At 46.3% G+C, this 16,823-nt stretch overlaps 1 protein-coding gene across 1 annotated transcript in view; it reads right to left on the reverse strand.

Moving 5' to 3' along the window:
• Positions 1 to 5,847: 5,847 nt before the first annotated feature.
• VTCN1 (V-set domain containing T cell activation inhibitor 1) overlaps positions 5,848 to 16,823 on the reverse strand; it is a 52,611-nt gene continuing 41,635 nt past the window's right edge. Inside the window, exons 4-6 of the mRNA XM_077293602.1 lie at positions 12,743 to 13,006; positions 8,019 to 8,160; positions 5,848 to 6,626 (exon numbers count right to left, since the gene is read on the reverse strand). Coding sequence (XP_077149717.1) covers positions 8,039 to 8,160; positions 12,743 to 13,006 — 386 coding nt within the window. The 3' untranslated portion in view covers positions 5,848 to 6,626; positions 8,019 to 8,038. The remainder of the gene's footprint in view (positions 6,627 to 8,018; positions 8,161 to 12,742; positions 13,007 to 16,823) is intronic.

Here is a 16,823-nt window from a genome sequence, read left to right on the forward strand (position 1 = left end):
CCCTGAGGCCTATGGCTGCTCGACACCATATTAACATTTCACTCTTGGGAGGTATCGCGATGGGGTTTGAATCACTTACAGTGACACGACCAATCTCACCACCAGTCAGCTCTACCTGCTGTCTCTGCATCAGAGCTCTGATTTCCTTCTGCAGGGCACGTTGCTCACTGTGGCCAGCGTTTTCTGCCACCTGTTGCAACAAAACAATCACTTCTGCAAGACAATTTTCTATAACATTAGTACCAAGAGTCATCATGGGATTACATTCTCGACGATCAATATCTACAATCACAATCCCTTGGGCTTTCAATTCCACCCGCCCCACTTTGATGGTGACCTCCTTATACCCCACTTGTGGCAACGGCTGACCATTACTGGCGATTATGGTGAAATCATCGTCAGGGCCACGAGTAATATCAGCGTCCTCCCAATACCGTTTGTAGAGCACGTAAGGTATAGTCGTCACCTGAGAACCGGTGTCCAGCAAAGCATTCAAGGGGATTCCATCAATCACTACAGGGAGAACTGGTCGTCCTCCAATATACTTGGTTCTCCAATGCTGCGGGCCTGACCGTCCTACTCCTGGGGGTTGGCCCTTTGCCCCAGGGGTTGCTCGTTTAAAGGACAGTACCTTGCAAGATGGCCCACCTGATGACAGCGGCGGCAGATGGGTCGTCCATCCTGGTGGAAGCGATCGTCGGGCCGGCTCCTGGTCGGCGGAGTCCTCCTCCGTCGCATCCAAGGGACATCCTCCGGGCTGGAAGCCAACTGGATCTTCTCTTTGGGGGCCTCCTGTAGGGACTGCACCGTCCGGGCCAGGGCAGCAACGCTCTTGGTTAGCTCTTGCATCTGGAGACGGAGTCCTGCAGGAGAGTCGTCCTCGAAGCTCTGGGCGTCGGCCTCCGCGGCAACTGGGGTATCCGATGCCACCCCCTGGTGGTAGGTGAGAGCGGGGCGCCTGGGTGGCACTGCGCGGCTGGGCTGCCGCTCCTGCAATGCCTGGATAGCTCTATCTTTAAACTGCGCAAAAGTCAAGTCTGGATTTTGCATGGCCAGGAAGTGCAATTGGCCCCGCTGGTGACTGCACAGGAGCCCCTCGATGAACCGCTCCTTCAGGGTTTTATCCTCATCCTGCATGCTGCCGGGGTCACTCTGCTTAATGGCCCGCATCGCTTCCTGGAGATTAAGGGCATAGTCCCGTAAGCTATCCTGCGACCTCTTTTTGCATCCATAGAAAGTCAGTTTAATCTCTGTGGCAGTGCGAGTATCAAAGGTGGCTTTAAGCTTGGCGAAAATCTGTTGTGCAGTTCCTTTATCCTCAGCGGGCCAGGATTTCACTTCTCTCAGAGCCGCCCCAAAGAGTTGACCGGTTATCATATGGACCTTCTGAGGCTCGGTTAGGGGATAGAACTCGAGTAGGCTGCAGAGCCCTTCTTTAAAGTCAGTGAATGTATGCGCCTCCCCAGAGTATCGTGGGAGCCAGGTCGCTCCGGGCAGGTAGGGCATGGAGAAGGGCATTATGGCTTTTGCGTTAGCGGCGGTGTCCGACTGGCTGATGGGGGCAGCGGGCTCTGTGGCAGCCAGTGGCGGTATTAGGGCCGCGGCTTCGCCCGCTGCGGGGACCGGAGCTGCCCCTGCGTCCGCGGCTGCGACCGCCACCTCCTCTCCTCCCGACTCGGACATGGCCGTCCCTTCCTCCCACTAACCTGCTGGAGGTCGGAGTTCCTCTTCCGGGATTGGCGTCTCACCGCGCTTTCCGTTCCGCGCTTCTTTTGGCCGATTCCGCCCACGTAGCTAAGGCTCCTCCCTCCGCGCGCGGCAATGGCGAATTTTGGCGGTAACTTTCCGCGGCAAGCAGTAGCACACAGTTCTCTCAATAAAGTACAGTAAATCACAGTCTCTAGGCACACATGACCTGATTCTTCAGGCTTAAGTAGATCCTGTTCGTGACGCCAAGTTGGAGCGCCCCCACACCGCCGCTGGGCCGAGGGGTACCCGGAGCCGGGCCTCTAGGTCTCAGTCCTGGGGTTGTCACGGTGGCTAGACCCGGTCCGTGGCCCTGTCCGTCAGTGGGGGGACGTCCGGTGAAGTAGGTGCTGTTAACGGTGGTATAGCGGTGCAGTTGTGGGGTGCAGGTCGCGGTAAATAACGAGGACAACAGGTTGCAGTCTCTTTACCTCTTTACTGAAGATGTGGGAGACCTCAGTCCAGAGCGCTGTTAACTGGGTTTTCAGAGACCGGCCGGTCCAACGACACATCAGGAGCTCTCTTTACAGGTGGGAATCAGTATCTACCTTCTAGCGCTGTGTGTTGTAGTTCTTCCCTGCTGAGCTCCCGGGATAGTCCTCACAACTGTTTCTTTCTGTCTCTACCGTTCCTTCTTCGTCCTCCAGGTGATATGGTAGGACGCACCCGTATGACGGGGTAGGCCTGGAGTTCTTCCGGGACCCTAGAGTCGCCCCTCTCCCACAGCTGCCTCCGTTGTCTGCTTAGGTGTTAAGTGAGACAGCCAACCTGTAATTAGCTGTCCGGCCGTGGTTTGCAATGTACTTAAAGTCTCTTACTTGCTCGGCGTTCCGGCCACCGACTGTTTGCGCCTCAGAAGGATGTTGCCTCGGTCTAACAGCAAGACCCCTTCTGGTATTTCTCCTTTTCTGTATTCCCGTTGTTTACTGGTTAGTTCTGCTCTGAGGAGTCTGCCAGGATCCCATCCCTGACAGGTCCTCTCACTAGCTCTTCCCAGCTACTTCTCCCTGTCTTCCTGTCCAACCCCCAGTTTTACCAGAGTTGTGAGGAGTGGCCTACTAGATAGGACCACCCCCCCTGGTGGCCGGAGTGTGAAGTGTGGTGTGAGTGTACCTGATCAGAGAAACTCCCTAGTGCAATCAGACGCACCATAGCTCCCCGTAGTGGCGGAGCCACAGCACTGCAACAACCAGGACTCTGGGGTGCTGCATAACCATATACATTAAACAGCATATACATCAAGACAATATATAATATATATATATGTACATAGCAGCACTAGATACGGCATAAAATACATCAATATACAAACAGTTATCCGGGACGTGTTTGGGGCACAAGACCATTTTCATGACCCCCTTACACATAGGCTCCATATGTTGGAATCGGAGGTGTATATCCCTTGTGCTCACTGTTAGTTTCCCGATAACCGACCTATTAGTGGAATCAGTTTGCGGCCTCCTCCGTTAATCGTCAACCTGTCACGTAATTGGCGGGACGATAGGGGGCAGAAGAGAGCTTTTCGCTCCTAAGATCACAGCGGGTGGGCTAAGTGATGACCCCCTACCTGGCTGCCATCTTTGACATCCCTGTTTACATCTTTTCCCTTTCTCTCTCTGTCCTGGGAGCGCTCTGTTCATCCTGTTTCTGATTTTCTTGGAGGCCTAGTTAAAGGAACGGAATCTCAATCATGTGAACAGAGGCCTGATTAAAGGGATGGAATCTTAGTTGTTGTGAGCGAATGCCTGGTTAAAGGGATGGAATTTTGATTGTGTGAGTGTAGGCCTGGTTAAAGGCAAGTCAGAGAGCAGCCGCATCCCTGGCTTCCTGTTGATGTACAACACTTCTGAAGGCAGGGGCAATGACGCCAGGGCTGACTGGGTTCCAGGCTCTCGTGTCATAACAACCACACAAGAGCTGCTGGAGCATGTTTTTATTTTATCAGCGCCAAACATTAGAATCGAGAAGGAGCTATCCTAGTATCGGACAACCCCTTTAAATATTGACGGTTCCACTTTATGCTGGTGCTGAAGTTGCACCTGCAGTGCCAGCTATGACCACCTGGTGGCGTAGAGTTGTACGTGAGTCACCACGATACCCAGTAGGGTGGTCCGGGGTACGCCCTACTGTAGCGCCCCCACCGCCGCAGGGCCGAGGGGTACCCGGTACCGGGCCTCGGAAGTCTCTGCTCTGGGGTTGTCACGGCGGCTAGGCCCCGGTCCGTGACCCTGCCGTGGGGCGCACAGTGAACAATAGGTGTGGATGGGGGGTGAGGCTGTAGTGGTGCAGTGCAGTAAATAACGAGGACACCAGGTTGCAGTCTCTTTACCTCTTTACTGAAGATCTCTGGGTCCTCAGTCCGGAATACGGTTCACCAGGCTGCGCAAGTCCGGCCGGTCCGATGGCACCTCCTCCTCACAGGGGGATATCGGTGCCTTCCTTCTAGCGCTATGTGTTGTGATCCTTCCCTGCTGTGCTTACGGAAAGTCCCCACAACTGTTGTGTCTGTTTCTTAAGTTCCCTCACAACTCGATTAGATGATGTTCTGCTAATCCTCCGTCCCTCCCTGATGTTCTGGTTGGGACGGCACCCGTTTGACGGGTAGGCTTGGAGCTCTTCCGGGACCCTAGAGTCGCCCCTCTCCACAAGTTGCCCCCCAAGACTGCATAGGTGATTTGAGTTAGACAGCCCACCTTAGACTGACTGCCCTGCCGCTGTTTGGAGTATTGCTTGAAGCTGAATGTTATAATACTCCCTCGGCGTTCCGGCCACCGGTAGTGCGCCTCAGTAGGGTGTTGCTCTGGTCTTAAGGTACCGTCACACATTGAAATTTTCATCGCTGCGACGGCACGATTCGTGACGTCGCAGCGTCGTATGATCATCGCTCCAGCGTCGTAGACTGCGGTCACACGTTGCAATCACGGCGCTGGAGTGATGCCGAAGTCCCCGGGTAACCAGGGTAAACATCGGGTAACTAAGCGCAGGGCCGCGCTTAGTAACCCGATGTTTACCCTGGTTACCAGCGTAAACGTAAAAAAACAAACAGTACATACTCACCCGTCGGTGTCCTTCAGGTCCCTTGCCGTCTGCTTCCTGCTCTGAGTGCAGCCGTACAGTGAGAGCAGAGCGCAGCACCGCTGCGCTCTGCTCTCACTTTCCGGCCGGCACTCAGAGCAGGAAGCAGACGGCAAGGGACCTGAAGGACACCGACGGGTGAGTATGTACTGTTTGTTTTTTTACGTTTACGCTTGTAACCAGGGTAAACATCGGGTTACTAAGCGCGGCCCTGCGCTTAGTTACCCGATGTTTACCCTGGTTACAAGCGAAGACATCGCTGGATCGCTGTCACACACAACGATCCAGCGATGTCAGCGGGTGATCAAGCGACGAAAAAAAGTTCCATACGATCTGCTACGACGTACGATTCTCAGCAGGGTGTCTGATCGCAGTAGCGTGTCAGACACAGCGATATCGTAACGATATCGCTAGAACGTCACGAATCGTAACGTCGTAGCGATGGAAATTTCAATGTGTGACGGTACCCTTACAGCACGACCCCTACTGGTATTTCTCCTTTTGCTTGATCTCGTTTCTCACTCAGCACAATCTATCTCGCTTCTAGTCCTTCCTTGGGCACCGCCGCTACCCGGAGCAGGCGCGGTCCCGTTACGTTCTTTCTTGTCGCCAAGGATCCCACCCCTGGCGGAGACCCTACTGTATCTTCCCCCCAAAACACCCTCTGCCACAAGGTGTTGCCTGGTTCCAACCCAGTCAGCTTTCTGATCTAACTTCCTGCCTGACCCCCAGTTTACCCACTATGGTGGGGAGTGGCCTAATGAATAGTACCTTTAGCTCCCCCCGGAGGCCCGACTGTGAAATGTATTGGTGTCTGTGATACCTGGTCAGATGAACTCCTTCAGTGCCATCAGACTCACCATAGCTCCCCATAGTGGCGGAGCCACAGTACTGCAACGACCAGGACTCTGGGGTGCTGCACTACACACCGCACACGCCTTATACACTGTGACCGTCCAGTAATAGCGGGAAAGTTACACATGCGCCATGGTCTCCCCCCAGAACGCAATCACAGCAGTTAAAGGGTATAATATAAGATTTTATTTCAATGCTGCAGTAAGTGATACACGAAGCAGAGAGGTTCATGGGTAATAAATAACTGCTGTTTCCTTAATAGAAAAATAAAAGCTTTCTACACATTCAGGGACAGGCATTAATATGGAGAAATGGGGTCTGCAGAAGAGGGGGAGAGATGACATGCATCTTGTTGAAAAAGGTCATCGCATTCCTCTCCTGAAATACTCTGTGCTGCTGGGGACCCTGCTCCTTCCACTCTGTAACTTCCGGTCTAGGACCTCGCACCGGAGACACAACGCACCAGTCTCCTTATAAGCTCTGTGCTGCTGGAAGAACCCGCTCCTTCATATCTCTGAGTCATGTACGTCTACCTGTCATCTTTAGGAATCCATAATTGTGAACACTTGTACAATGTCTCGGAGCTTCGCTGGGGTGGATCCCGTCCTCAGGTTTGGATACTGACTGGCTTCTGTCCAGGTACCGGTTCTTCTTATGTCCTATGTAGCTCTTCACACCTGCATTGAGGACTTAGCCTTCCCTTAAGCAGATAGATGTCCCTGAGACTTGATCTCCAGGACTTGGGATGGTTCTCGTACTGTCAGATGTCTCCTGACAACCTCATGGTGACACCAATGAAATTACATCAACGGAGAAGATCTACAGCCGATGTGCCCATAAGGACTCCCAGGAGTCTGGAGGAAGGTGAATACTGGTGGGAAGAGAAGTCACTGAAATGTCTGTGAGAAGATGACCATGTGGAGCACCATCATCCATGGACTGCACGAGACCTGGGAGATAAAACGGGCATTAGTTACTGTGGTATAGTCCATGGCGGGGTCTGTTCTCTGTGTACAGGACGCACTGGCCAAGGTACACCCCACTGCCCCCAAACATCAGTGACAACACATCTCTTCCATGATCTTGGAGACTCTAAATTACATCACGAGAAGAGAGACAGAGTCTACAAACGTTTCTTTAGTGTGGATTGTGGTGCGTACAGAACACAGGAGACAGATCTTAGTGGGTACTGGCGGCAGCTCAACTCTTGACAACACCCCCATAACTGCTTTAATAGTCCCAAATTCTTCCTGTATCTCGATCTTCCTGGCCCAGCTGCAGCACAGCACCTTAGTGCTCCAGTCCTGGTAGCCCAGGATTTCATCACTTCTGGGACCCGGGCTACACTTGCCCCAGTCTCACTACCTCGCAGTCTCAGGGTCCTCCTCCAGTGGACTCGTTGGCTCAGTACTCTGCTGTGCCGATCTTCCTCTCGGTGGACGTACTCTGGAGCACCAGTGTCCTCCTCTGCCTTTATACTGATCTTCTTATCCCTTCTGCCGCTGTCAATGGTTGCTTTGTGCTATAACTACTGTTGCTCTCTTCCTATCACACACTCTACAGCGTCCTCCTACTGAACTCTCACTTGGGTTTCCCATTTATTAACCAGACTGTCCCCTGGTCCAGGACCTTCTAGCTAATCCTTATTGGGGTTCTCCAGTGAATCCAAGATGGGGGACAACTCATTAATCGGTTTGGGTCTGACCACTGGGACACGCACCAATCGACAGAATGGGGAATTTTTATTCCCAATGGGGCATTTTTTCAATGTTACAAAATGGCGTGGCAGGTCAGATGCCGAAAAGCTGCTACGTTTATTCTTTATGGACTTCCAAAAAATGCTAAGCACAACATTTGTATCCGATATGGAATGACTGGATCGGCGTACGAGCAAGCCCACTGCTGCTACATTGTAAACGTTCTCCACTCCACCGATCGGTGCAGGTTCCAGTGGTCAGACCCTCAATAATCAATAAATCATCGCCTATCCTGTACATAAGGCATACATTGTTTTCACTGGAGAACCCCTTTAACTCTCCCACGTAGTGTGTCCCCAGTTATGGATATGACAGAAGCGTCCTATAGCGAGTACACTGTTAGTACAATTCTATAACCCTCGCGTACATTGAGTCCAAACAATCCGATACATACAAGACATGGAGTCCAGTCTTCAGCGGGTGCCAGCTTCACACATATGTGGACACTTCCAAGTGCAGAAGAACCCGAAGACCTCAGTGTAGCCAACCCTGCTGCCCACCAGTCCCTGCCCTGATGTAAGGGGTTGCTGGCATATCTCGGGGGCAGAGATCTAGAACACCGCCGCACATTGATTGTCTACTTACCTGCTAGTAATGAACGATGCCTACATGTTCTCAGCTCCAAGATGGAAGATCAGGATAAGAAGGCACAAGAGGAGACGGGAAGGAGATGTCGTCTGGCCTGAGCTCAAGATCAGCAGACTGGTTTGTGTTTTCAGGCCAAAATCTGTGAATAAAATCCAAACATAAGAGTGAGGAGAACGCGATGATGGGGCCAATTCATCAAGACTCGGCATAGCTCAAGCTCGCACTGCGCCGGTCTGGACAGAGTACAAAGCTGAATACGCAGAATATTAAGATACTTGTCACTTAGGCCCAAAATCATCAAAGCAATTTTGCCAGAATTACGTGTAAATTACTTTGAAAAAGTCTAAAAATGTTGTCAGAAATTTGTCACATTTTGTGACTTCGCCAGCTTCTCCCAGCTAAGTGAAAATGGACAAAGCTGAGTGGAGCTGAGGCGTGACATGATGCGGCGGGGGCATGACACCATGTGGCGGGGGCATGAAACGATGCGGTGGGGGCATGACACTATGCAGCGGGGGGATGAGAACAATGGCTCCTCTAACTCTGATGAGCATGACACGATATGGCGGGGCATGGCAGGTTGCGGTGGGGGCATGGCACGATGTGGCGGGGGCATGGCACGATGTGGCGGTGGCATGGCACGATGCAGTGGGTGGTATGACACGATGCGGCGGGGGATGGGCACAATGGCTCTTCTAACTCTGACGAGCTGTGGTATTCCTTACGCCAGAAATCTTACTCCAGCCAGATTGCTGTAGGACATCGAGGTGCACAGAGGAACACACCATGAACCAGGGGTGTCTGACTTCACGTGAAACGCCAAAAGGTGAAAACATTTTGAGCAAGTCTGTATTTCGTATGTATATGTCACCATTCATATACTATACACCTGTGATGTCATCAGTCACATATTACACTCCTCTGATGTCACCATTCATATACTATACACCTGTGATGTCATCAGTCACATATTACACTCCTGTGATGTCACCATTCATATACTATACACCTGTGATGTCATCAGTCACATATTACACTCCTCTGATGTCACCATTCATATACTATACACCTGTGATGTCATCAGTCACATATTACACTCCTATGATGTCACCATTCATATACTATACACCTGTGATGTCATCAGTCACATATTACACTCCTATGATGTCACCATTCATATACTATACACCTGTGATGTAATCAGTCACATATTACTCTCCTATGATGTCACCATTCATACACTATACACCTGTGATGTCATCAGTCACATATTACACTCCTATGGTGTCACCATTCATATACTATACACCTGTGATGTCAGTCACATATTACACTCCTATGATGTCACCATTCATATACTATACACCTGTGATGTCATCAGTCACATATTACACTCCTCTGATGTCACCATTCATATACTATACGCCTGTGATGTCATCAGTCACATATTACACTCCTATGATGTCACCATTCATACACTATACACCTGTGATGTCATCAGTCACATATTACACTCCTCTGATGTCACCATTCATATACTATACACCTGTGATGTCATCAGTCACATATTACACTCCTATGATGTCACCATTCATATACTATACACCTGTGATGTCATCAGTCACATATTACACTCCTATGATGTCACCATTCATATACTATACACCTGTGATGTAATCAGTCACATATTACTCTCCTATGATGTCACCATTCATACACTATACACCTGTGATGTCATCAGTCACATATTACACTCCTATGGTGTCACCATTCATATACTATACACCTGTGATGTCAGTCACATATTACACTCCTATGATGTCACCATTCATATACTATACACCTGTGATGTCATCAGTCACATATTACACTCCTCTGATGTCACCATTCATATACTATACGCCTGTGATGTCATCAGTCACATATTACACTCCTCTGATGTCACCATTCATATACTATACGCCTGTGATGTCATCAGTCACATATTACACTCCTCTGATGTCACCATTCATATACTATACACCTGTGATGTCATCAGTCACATATTACACTCCTATGATGTCACCATTCATATACTATACACCTGTGATGTCATCAGTCACATATTACACTCCTCTGATGTCACCATTCATATACTATACACCTGTGAAGTCATCAGTCACATATTACACTCCTATGGTGTCACCATTCATATACTATACACCTGTGATGTCAGTCACATATTACACTCCTCTGATGTCACCATTCATATACTATACACCTGTGAAGTCATCAGTCACATATTACACTCCTATGGTGTCACCATTCATATACTATACACCTGTGATGTCAGTCACATATTACACTCCTCTGATGTCACCATTCATATACTATACGCCTGTGATGTCATCAGTCACATATTACACTCCTCTGATGTCACCATTCATATACTATACACCTGTGATGTCATCAGTCACATATTACACTCCTATGATGTCACCATTCATATACTATACGCCTGTGATGTCATCAGTCACATATTACACTCCTATGATGTCACCATTCATATACTATACGCCTGTGATGTCATCAGCCACATATTACACTCCTCTGATGTCACCATTCATATACTATACGCCTGTGATGTCATCAGTCACATATTACACTCCTCTGATGTCACCATTCATATACTATACGCCTGTGATGTCATCAGTCACATATTACACTCCTATGGTGTCACCATTCATATACTATACACCTGTGATGTCAGTCACATATTACACTCCTATGATGTCACCATTCATATACTATACACCTGTGATGTCATCAGTCACATATTACACTCCTATGATGTCACCATTCATATACTATACGCCTGTGATGTCATCAGTCACATATTACACTCCTCTTATGTCACCATTCATATACTATACGCCTGTGATGTCATCAGTCACATATTACACTCCTCTGATGTCACCATTCATATACTATACACCTGTGATGTCATCAGTCACATATTACACTCCTATGATGTCACCATTCATATACTATACGCCTGTGATGTCATCAGTCACATATTACACTCCTCTGATGTCACCATTCATATACTATACGCCTGTGATGTCATCAGTCACATATTACACTCCTCTTATGTCACCATTCATATACTATACACCTGTGATGTCATCAGTCACATATTACACTCCTCTTATGTCACCATTCATATACTATACGCCTGTGATGTCATCAGTCACATATTACACTCCTCTGATGTCACCATTCATATACTATACACCTGTGATGTCATCAGTCACATATTACACTCCTATGATGTCACCATTCATATACTATACACCTGTGATGTCATCAGTCACATATTACACTCCTCTGATGTCACCATATACTATACACCTGTGATGTCAGTCACATATTACACTCCTCTGATGTCACCATTCATATACTATACACCTGTGATGTCATCAGTCACATATTACACTCCTCTGATGTCACCATTCATATACTATACACCTGTGATGTCAGTCACATATTACACTCCTCTGATGTCACCATTCATATACTATACGTCTGTGATGTCATCAGTCACATATTACACTCCTCTGATGTCACCATTCATATACTATACGCCTGTGATGTCATCAGTCACATATTACACTCCTATGGTGTCACCATTCATATACTATACACCTGTGATGTCAGTCACATATTACACTCCTATGATGTCACCATTCATATACTATACACCTGTGATGTCATCAGTCACATATTACACTCCTATGATGTCACCATTCATATACTATACGCCTGTGATGTCATCAGTCACATATTACACTCCTCTTATGTCACCATTCATATACTATACGCCTGTGATGTCATCAGTCACATATTACACTCCTCTGATGTCACCATTCATATACTATACACCTGTGATGTCATCAGTCACATATTACACTCCTATGATGTCACCATTCATATACTATACGCCTGTGATGTCATCAGTCACATATTACACTCCTCTGATGTCACCATTCATATACTATACGCCTGTGATGTCATCAGTCACATATTACACTCCTCTGATGTCACCATTCATATACTATACGCCTGTGATGTCATCAGTCACATATTACACTCCTATGATGTCACCATTCATATACTATACGCCTGTGATGTCATCAGTCACATATTACTCTCCTGTGATGTCACCATTCATATACTATACGCCTGTGATGTCATCAGTCACATATTACTCTCCTGTGATGTCACCATTCATATACTATACACCTGTGATGTCATCAGTCACATATTACTCTCCTGTGATGTCACCATTCATATACTATACACCTGTGATGTCAGTCACATATTACACTCCTCTGATGTCACCATTCATATACTATACACCTGTGATGTCATCAGTCACATATTACTCTCCTCTGATGTCACCATTCATATACTATACACCTGTGATGTCATCAGTCACATATTACTCTCCTCTGATGTCACCATTCATATACTATACACCTGTGATGTCATCAGTCACATATTACACATCAGCCCCACTCACTCAGGATGTGTATGATACCATTATTCTTAGCGACCTATGTGTCACCATTCAGAATTGAACCATCTGTGATGTCATCATCATTAATTTAATTATTCCAATACTGCAGAAGTGTGATGTCACCATTTATACACTATACAGCTGTGATGTCATTGCTACCCACCTGTGAGTATGGCATCCCCCTCGGCACGAGCTAGGCTGTTATTGATCACACATCTGTACTGAATGTTTTTCTCTACTCCATTGAAATCAGAGACCACCTCCACCACGCCGTTGAGCCCGTCCACATAGCCGGTGACGGAGGAGTTGGTGATGTTAGTCGCGGACGTGATGTTCAGCCAGCTGACGGTGGGTTTCGGGTACCAGGTGGGGGAGTCACAGTGCAGGCCGGTCTGAGAGGTGTTTGTCAATGTCAGATCAGAGAAAGCTGGAGAAGAGATGGACATGTGTGAGTCTTCGATATACAAAATATCAGCTCTCATAGTATAAGTGACAACGTATCGGCCTGTGAGGGTCTGACCGCTGGGACCAGAAACAATCAGCAGAACTGACACCTTTACCCCTGCAAGAATGTAGCAGCAGCACGCATGCCAGACCACCAACTCATTCGTGTCTATGGGTTTAGTTGTTTACTGGAAAACTTCTCTAAGTTGAAAAGGCTAGAAAAGGACAAACCAGAACAGTAAAGTTCTGCGTCTGTAGCGATCATCTACTGCTCCAGTACAGACACCCAACATGGACTTCATCAGGAAATCTGTGTTACTGTTCGGGTTCAGCCCCCTGAACATCGGGTGTTTGTCGCGCCGTCATGCGCATGACAGCACGGCACACACTGCTTCTGATCGGTGGTAAAATCACCACTGCTGGACAGACAGCTGCTGTGATCAGAGGTAAAAAGTTTATTTCCGATCACACAGGTGTTGGCTGATGGGACTACTGGGGAGGTGCTGGCTGATGGGAGTATTCATCAGCCAGCTCCTGCACTCTAAATTATAAAAAAACAGCGTGGGTTAACCAGTATTTTTAATAACCAGCCAGACAAAACTGCCAGCTGTGGGGCCCAACCCTCAGCTGTCAGCTTCAGCAAGGATTGTTAAAAAGAATCGAGGAGTCCCCAGGCTGAGTTTTTAATTATTTAAATAAATAATTTAAAAAAACCCGGCATGGGGTCCCCCCTATTTTTTGCAACCAGCCTTGCTAAAGCAGACACCCAAGGGCTGGTATTTTCAGGCTGATAAGGGGCCATTGATATTGGCCCCACAGCCTAAAAACAGCAGCCAGCAGGCGCCCAGACAAGGCACATCTATTAGATGTGCCAATTCTGGTGCTTTCCCCAGCTCTTCCCATTTGCCCTGTAGCAGTGGCAAGTGGGGTTGATGTCACCTTTGTATTGTCCGGTGACATTAAGCCCAAGGCTTCGTAATGGAGAGACGTCTATAAGACATCTCTCCATTACTAGTCCTATAGTTACATGATAAATAAAGACACAGCCAGAATATAGTCCTTTATTAGAAATAAAACTAAACACTTCACCTTTTTTCCTTTTCCTCGCCTCTGCACCGTGAGACTTTTTGTCACTGTGGTAGCGGTGATCTCAATGAGGTCACAGCAGTTCAGCCCAGCTGGGAATATATTACCCAAAAGAATATATTCAAAGCCAAAATTTCATAAAATGTAAATTTTATTTAAAATAAAAATGCCAGACCACAGTTACACACATATATTCTTTATCAGAAATGTATTAAAACAAAAAATATAAATATATGTAAAATTGATGGACAAGAAAACCTATTTTTACATTTGATATACACAATAAATAAAAGAAAATCCAAATGTGGCAGGGGACAGGGAATAACAGACTGTATGGCACTTAAATGTATATACAAAATCCTGTTATCAGAATGTGCAGAAGCACCGGCAGTATAGCAATGCTATAGCAAAGATAAAATGTTGATACTGATGGTAATTCTATTCTCAAACCCTCCCAAGTCTTTTTAGGTATAATGCCATCATTTAAAGCCTGATCCAGGATACTAAATAAATCTTTCTGATATTGTAAAGTGGGGTCATTAGATAATCGCTGATAACATTGGGGATCAGTTAATTGTCTACCTGCTTCCTTCTCATATAGATTAGATGGCCAGACAACAACATTTCCTCCTTTATCAGAAGGTTTAAATATAACTCCACATAATTTGTTCAACTCATCCAAAGCTTGCCTCTGTTCTTTTTTCAAATTGTCAAAGGGTCTGTGTTCAGGTATTTTACGTATCTCCTCACAGACCATCCATACGATTCATCTTGATACAAAATGTATCATATGCTATATATATTTTTATACACAGAAGTATTTGTCTGTTTCATTATATCTTGTGATTTTTGTATTATTATTTGCATAGAAATTTACATGCCCTTACTTCTATATTATCAGCGGTTATTTGCCCTTCTTGCATATGGCTACAGCGACGCCGTACGCCGCACTGCGCATGCGCCCGCCTCGCTGTTTGGATGGTTGTCTGTTGGTGCGTGTCTGACTGTGTCTTTTGACGCACTCGGTCACGTGACTTCGGACTTCCGCCTGGCGGTGATGGCGGCTGCATTCGTGAGTAGCGGCGTCATGTACAATGACGTCTGCTGATTATAACAATTTCTTCCAGCTGATATTCCCCTATATTAGATTCACTGACCCCTGCCACATCACTCCCTGACGAAGCGGAAGCGAAACGCGCGTTGGAGTGTTGTGTGCGGGGGACAGCTTGAATCTCAGACTGGTTGGTACAAATTTACCTTCATTACAAACGGCAGTAGTAAATATTTCATTCAGTGTAGCACACCTTAGCTGGTGGTTGTTATTTTAGATTGATTTTTTGTGCACTGGTTTGGATTTTTTGCTTACAGTCATCACAGTTTTATTAATTGGCAATATGTTTGCACATATATTTTAATATTTATTTTTGCATATTTTGCACATTATTTATTCATTTATTGGTGATTCATTTATTATTGTATTTATATACCTGTAGCAGTTTTTCATTTTTTAAGCACTAGCTTTTTTCACTTATTTATATTTATGCACACTCACTGGTGTGCTCATATGGGTGTATATATATACATATGTGTATGTACTTGAATATTTATATTCACATATTGCATTGCTATACTGCCGGTGCTTCTGCACATTCTGATAACAGGATTTTGTATATACATTTAAGTGCCATACAGTCTGTTATTCCCTGTCCCCTGCCACATTTGGATTTTCTTTTATTTATTGTGTATATCAAATGTAAAAATAGGTTTTCTTGTCCATCAATTTTACATATATTTATATTTTTTGTTTTAATACATTTCTGATAAAGAATATATGTGTGTAACTGTGGTCTGGCATTTTTATTTTAAATAAAATTTACATTTTATGAAATTTTGGCTTTGAATATATTCTTTTGGGTAATATATTAGTAATATGTATTCTTAGTCTTTTTTATTCTATATTATTGTGGTATTTCTTTTCTATATAGGTATTATTCAGCTGGGAATATAGCCTCAGTGACCGGCAGTAACCTCAATGATATCACAGCCACAGCAGCTCATTCACCAGTGGTTCTCAGCTGGACGGTCGCATCTTGGCACCGTTCAGGTTGAAAACTAATTATCCCCCAGACATGGATTACGGCGAGGGACAGAACAATGGATAGATGAGGGATATTGTTTTTTTTATTTTAGTTTTATTACAGGAGACAAGGGCTTCAGTGGAATTAGGCGTTAGGTGAGAATAACTGGGTTTTTCATTTTGAAATAAAAAAGTAAAAGTGTGTTTAGTCTTATTTCTAATAAAAGACTTTATTTATTCTGGCTGTGTCAATATTTTCCATGTAACTATAGGATTAGTAATTGATAGGGGTCTTATAGATGCCTGTCCATTACTAAGCGGTGGGTTTGACGTCACCTGACAATTCAAAGGTAACATAAACCCCACAAATATGAACCCCACTTGCCACCGCTAAAGGGCAAGTGGGAAGAGCGGGGCAAAGCACCAGAAAAGGTGTATCTGATAGATGTACCTTTTCTTCGTGGCTGCGGGCTGCTATTTTTAGGACGGTGGGCCAATATTCTTAGCCCCTTACCAGCTTGAGAATACCAGCCCTCAGCTGTCTGCTTTATCTTGCCTGGTTGTCAAAATTGTTTTTTTTAAAATTATTTATTTACTGCACAGGCGGCGGGTGATGAATACTCCCATAAGCCGCTCT

The sequence above is a fragment of the Ranitomeya variabilis genome, chromosome 3 (genome assembly GCF_051348905.1).
Source record: "Ranitomeya variabilis isolate aRanVar5 chromosome 3, aRanVar5.hap1, whole genome shotgun sequence".
Lineage (NCBI taxonomy): Eukaryota > Metazoa > Chordata > Amphibia > Anura > Dendrobatidae > Ranitomeya > Ranitomeya variabilis.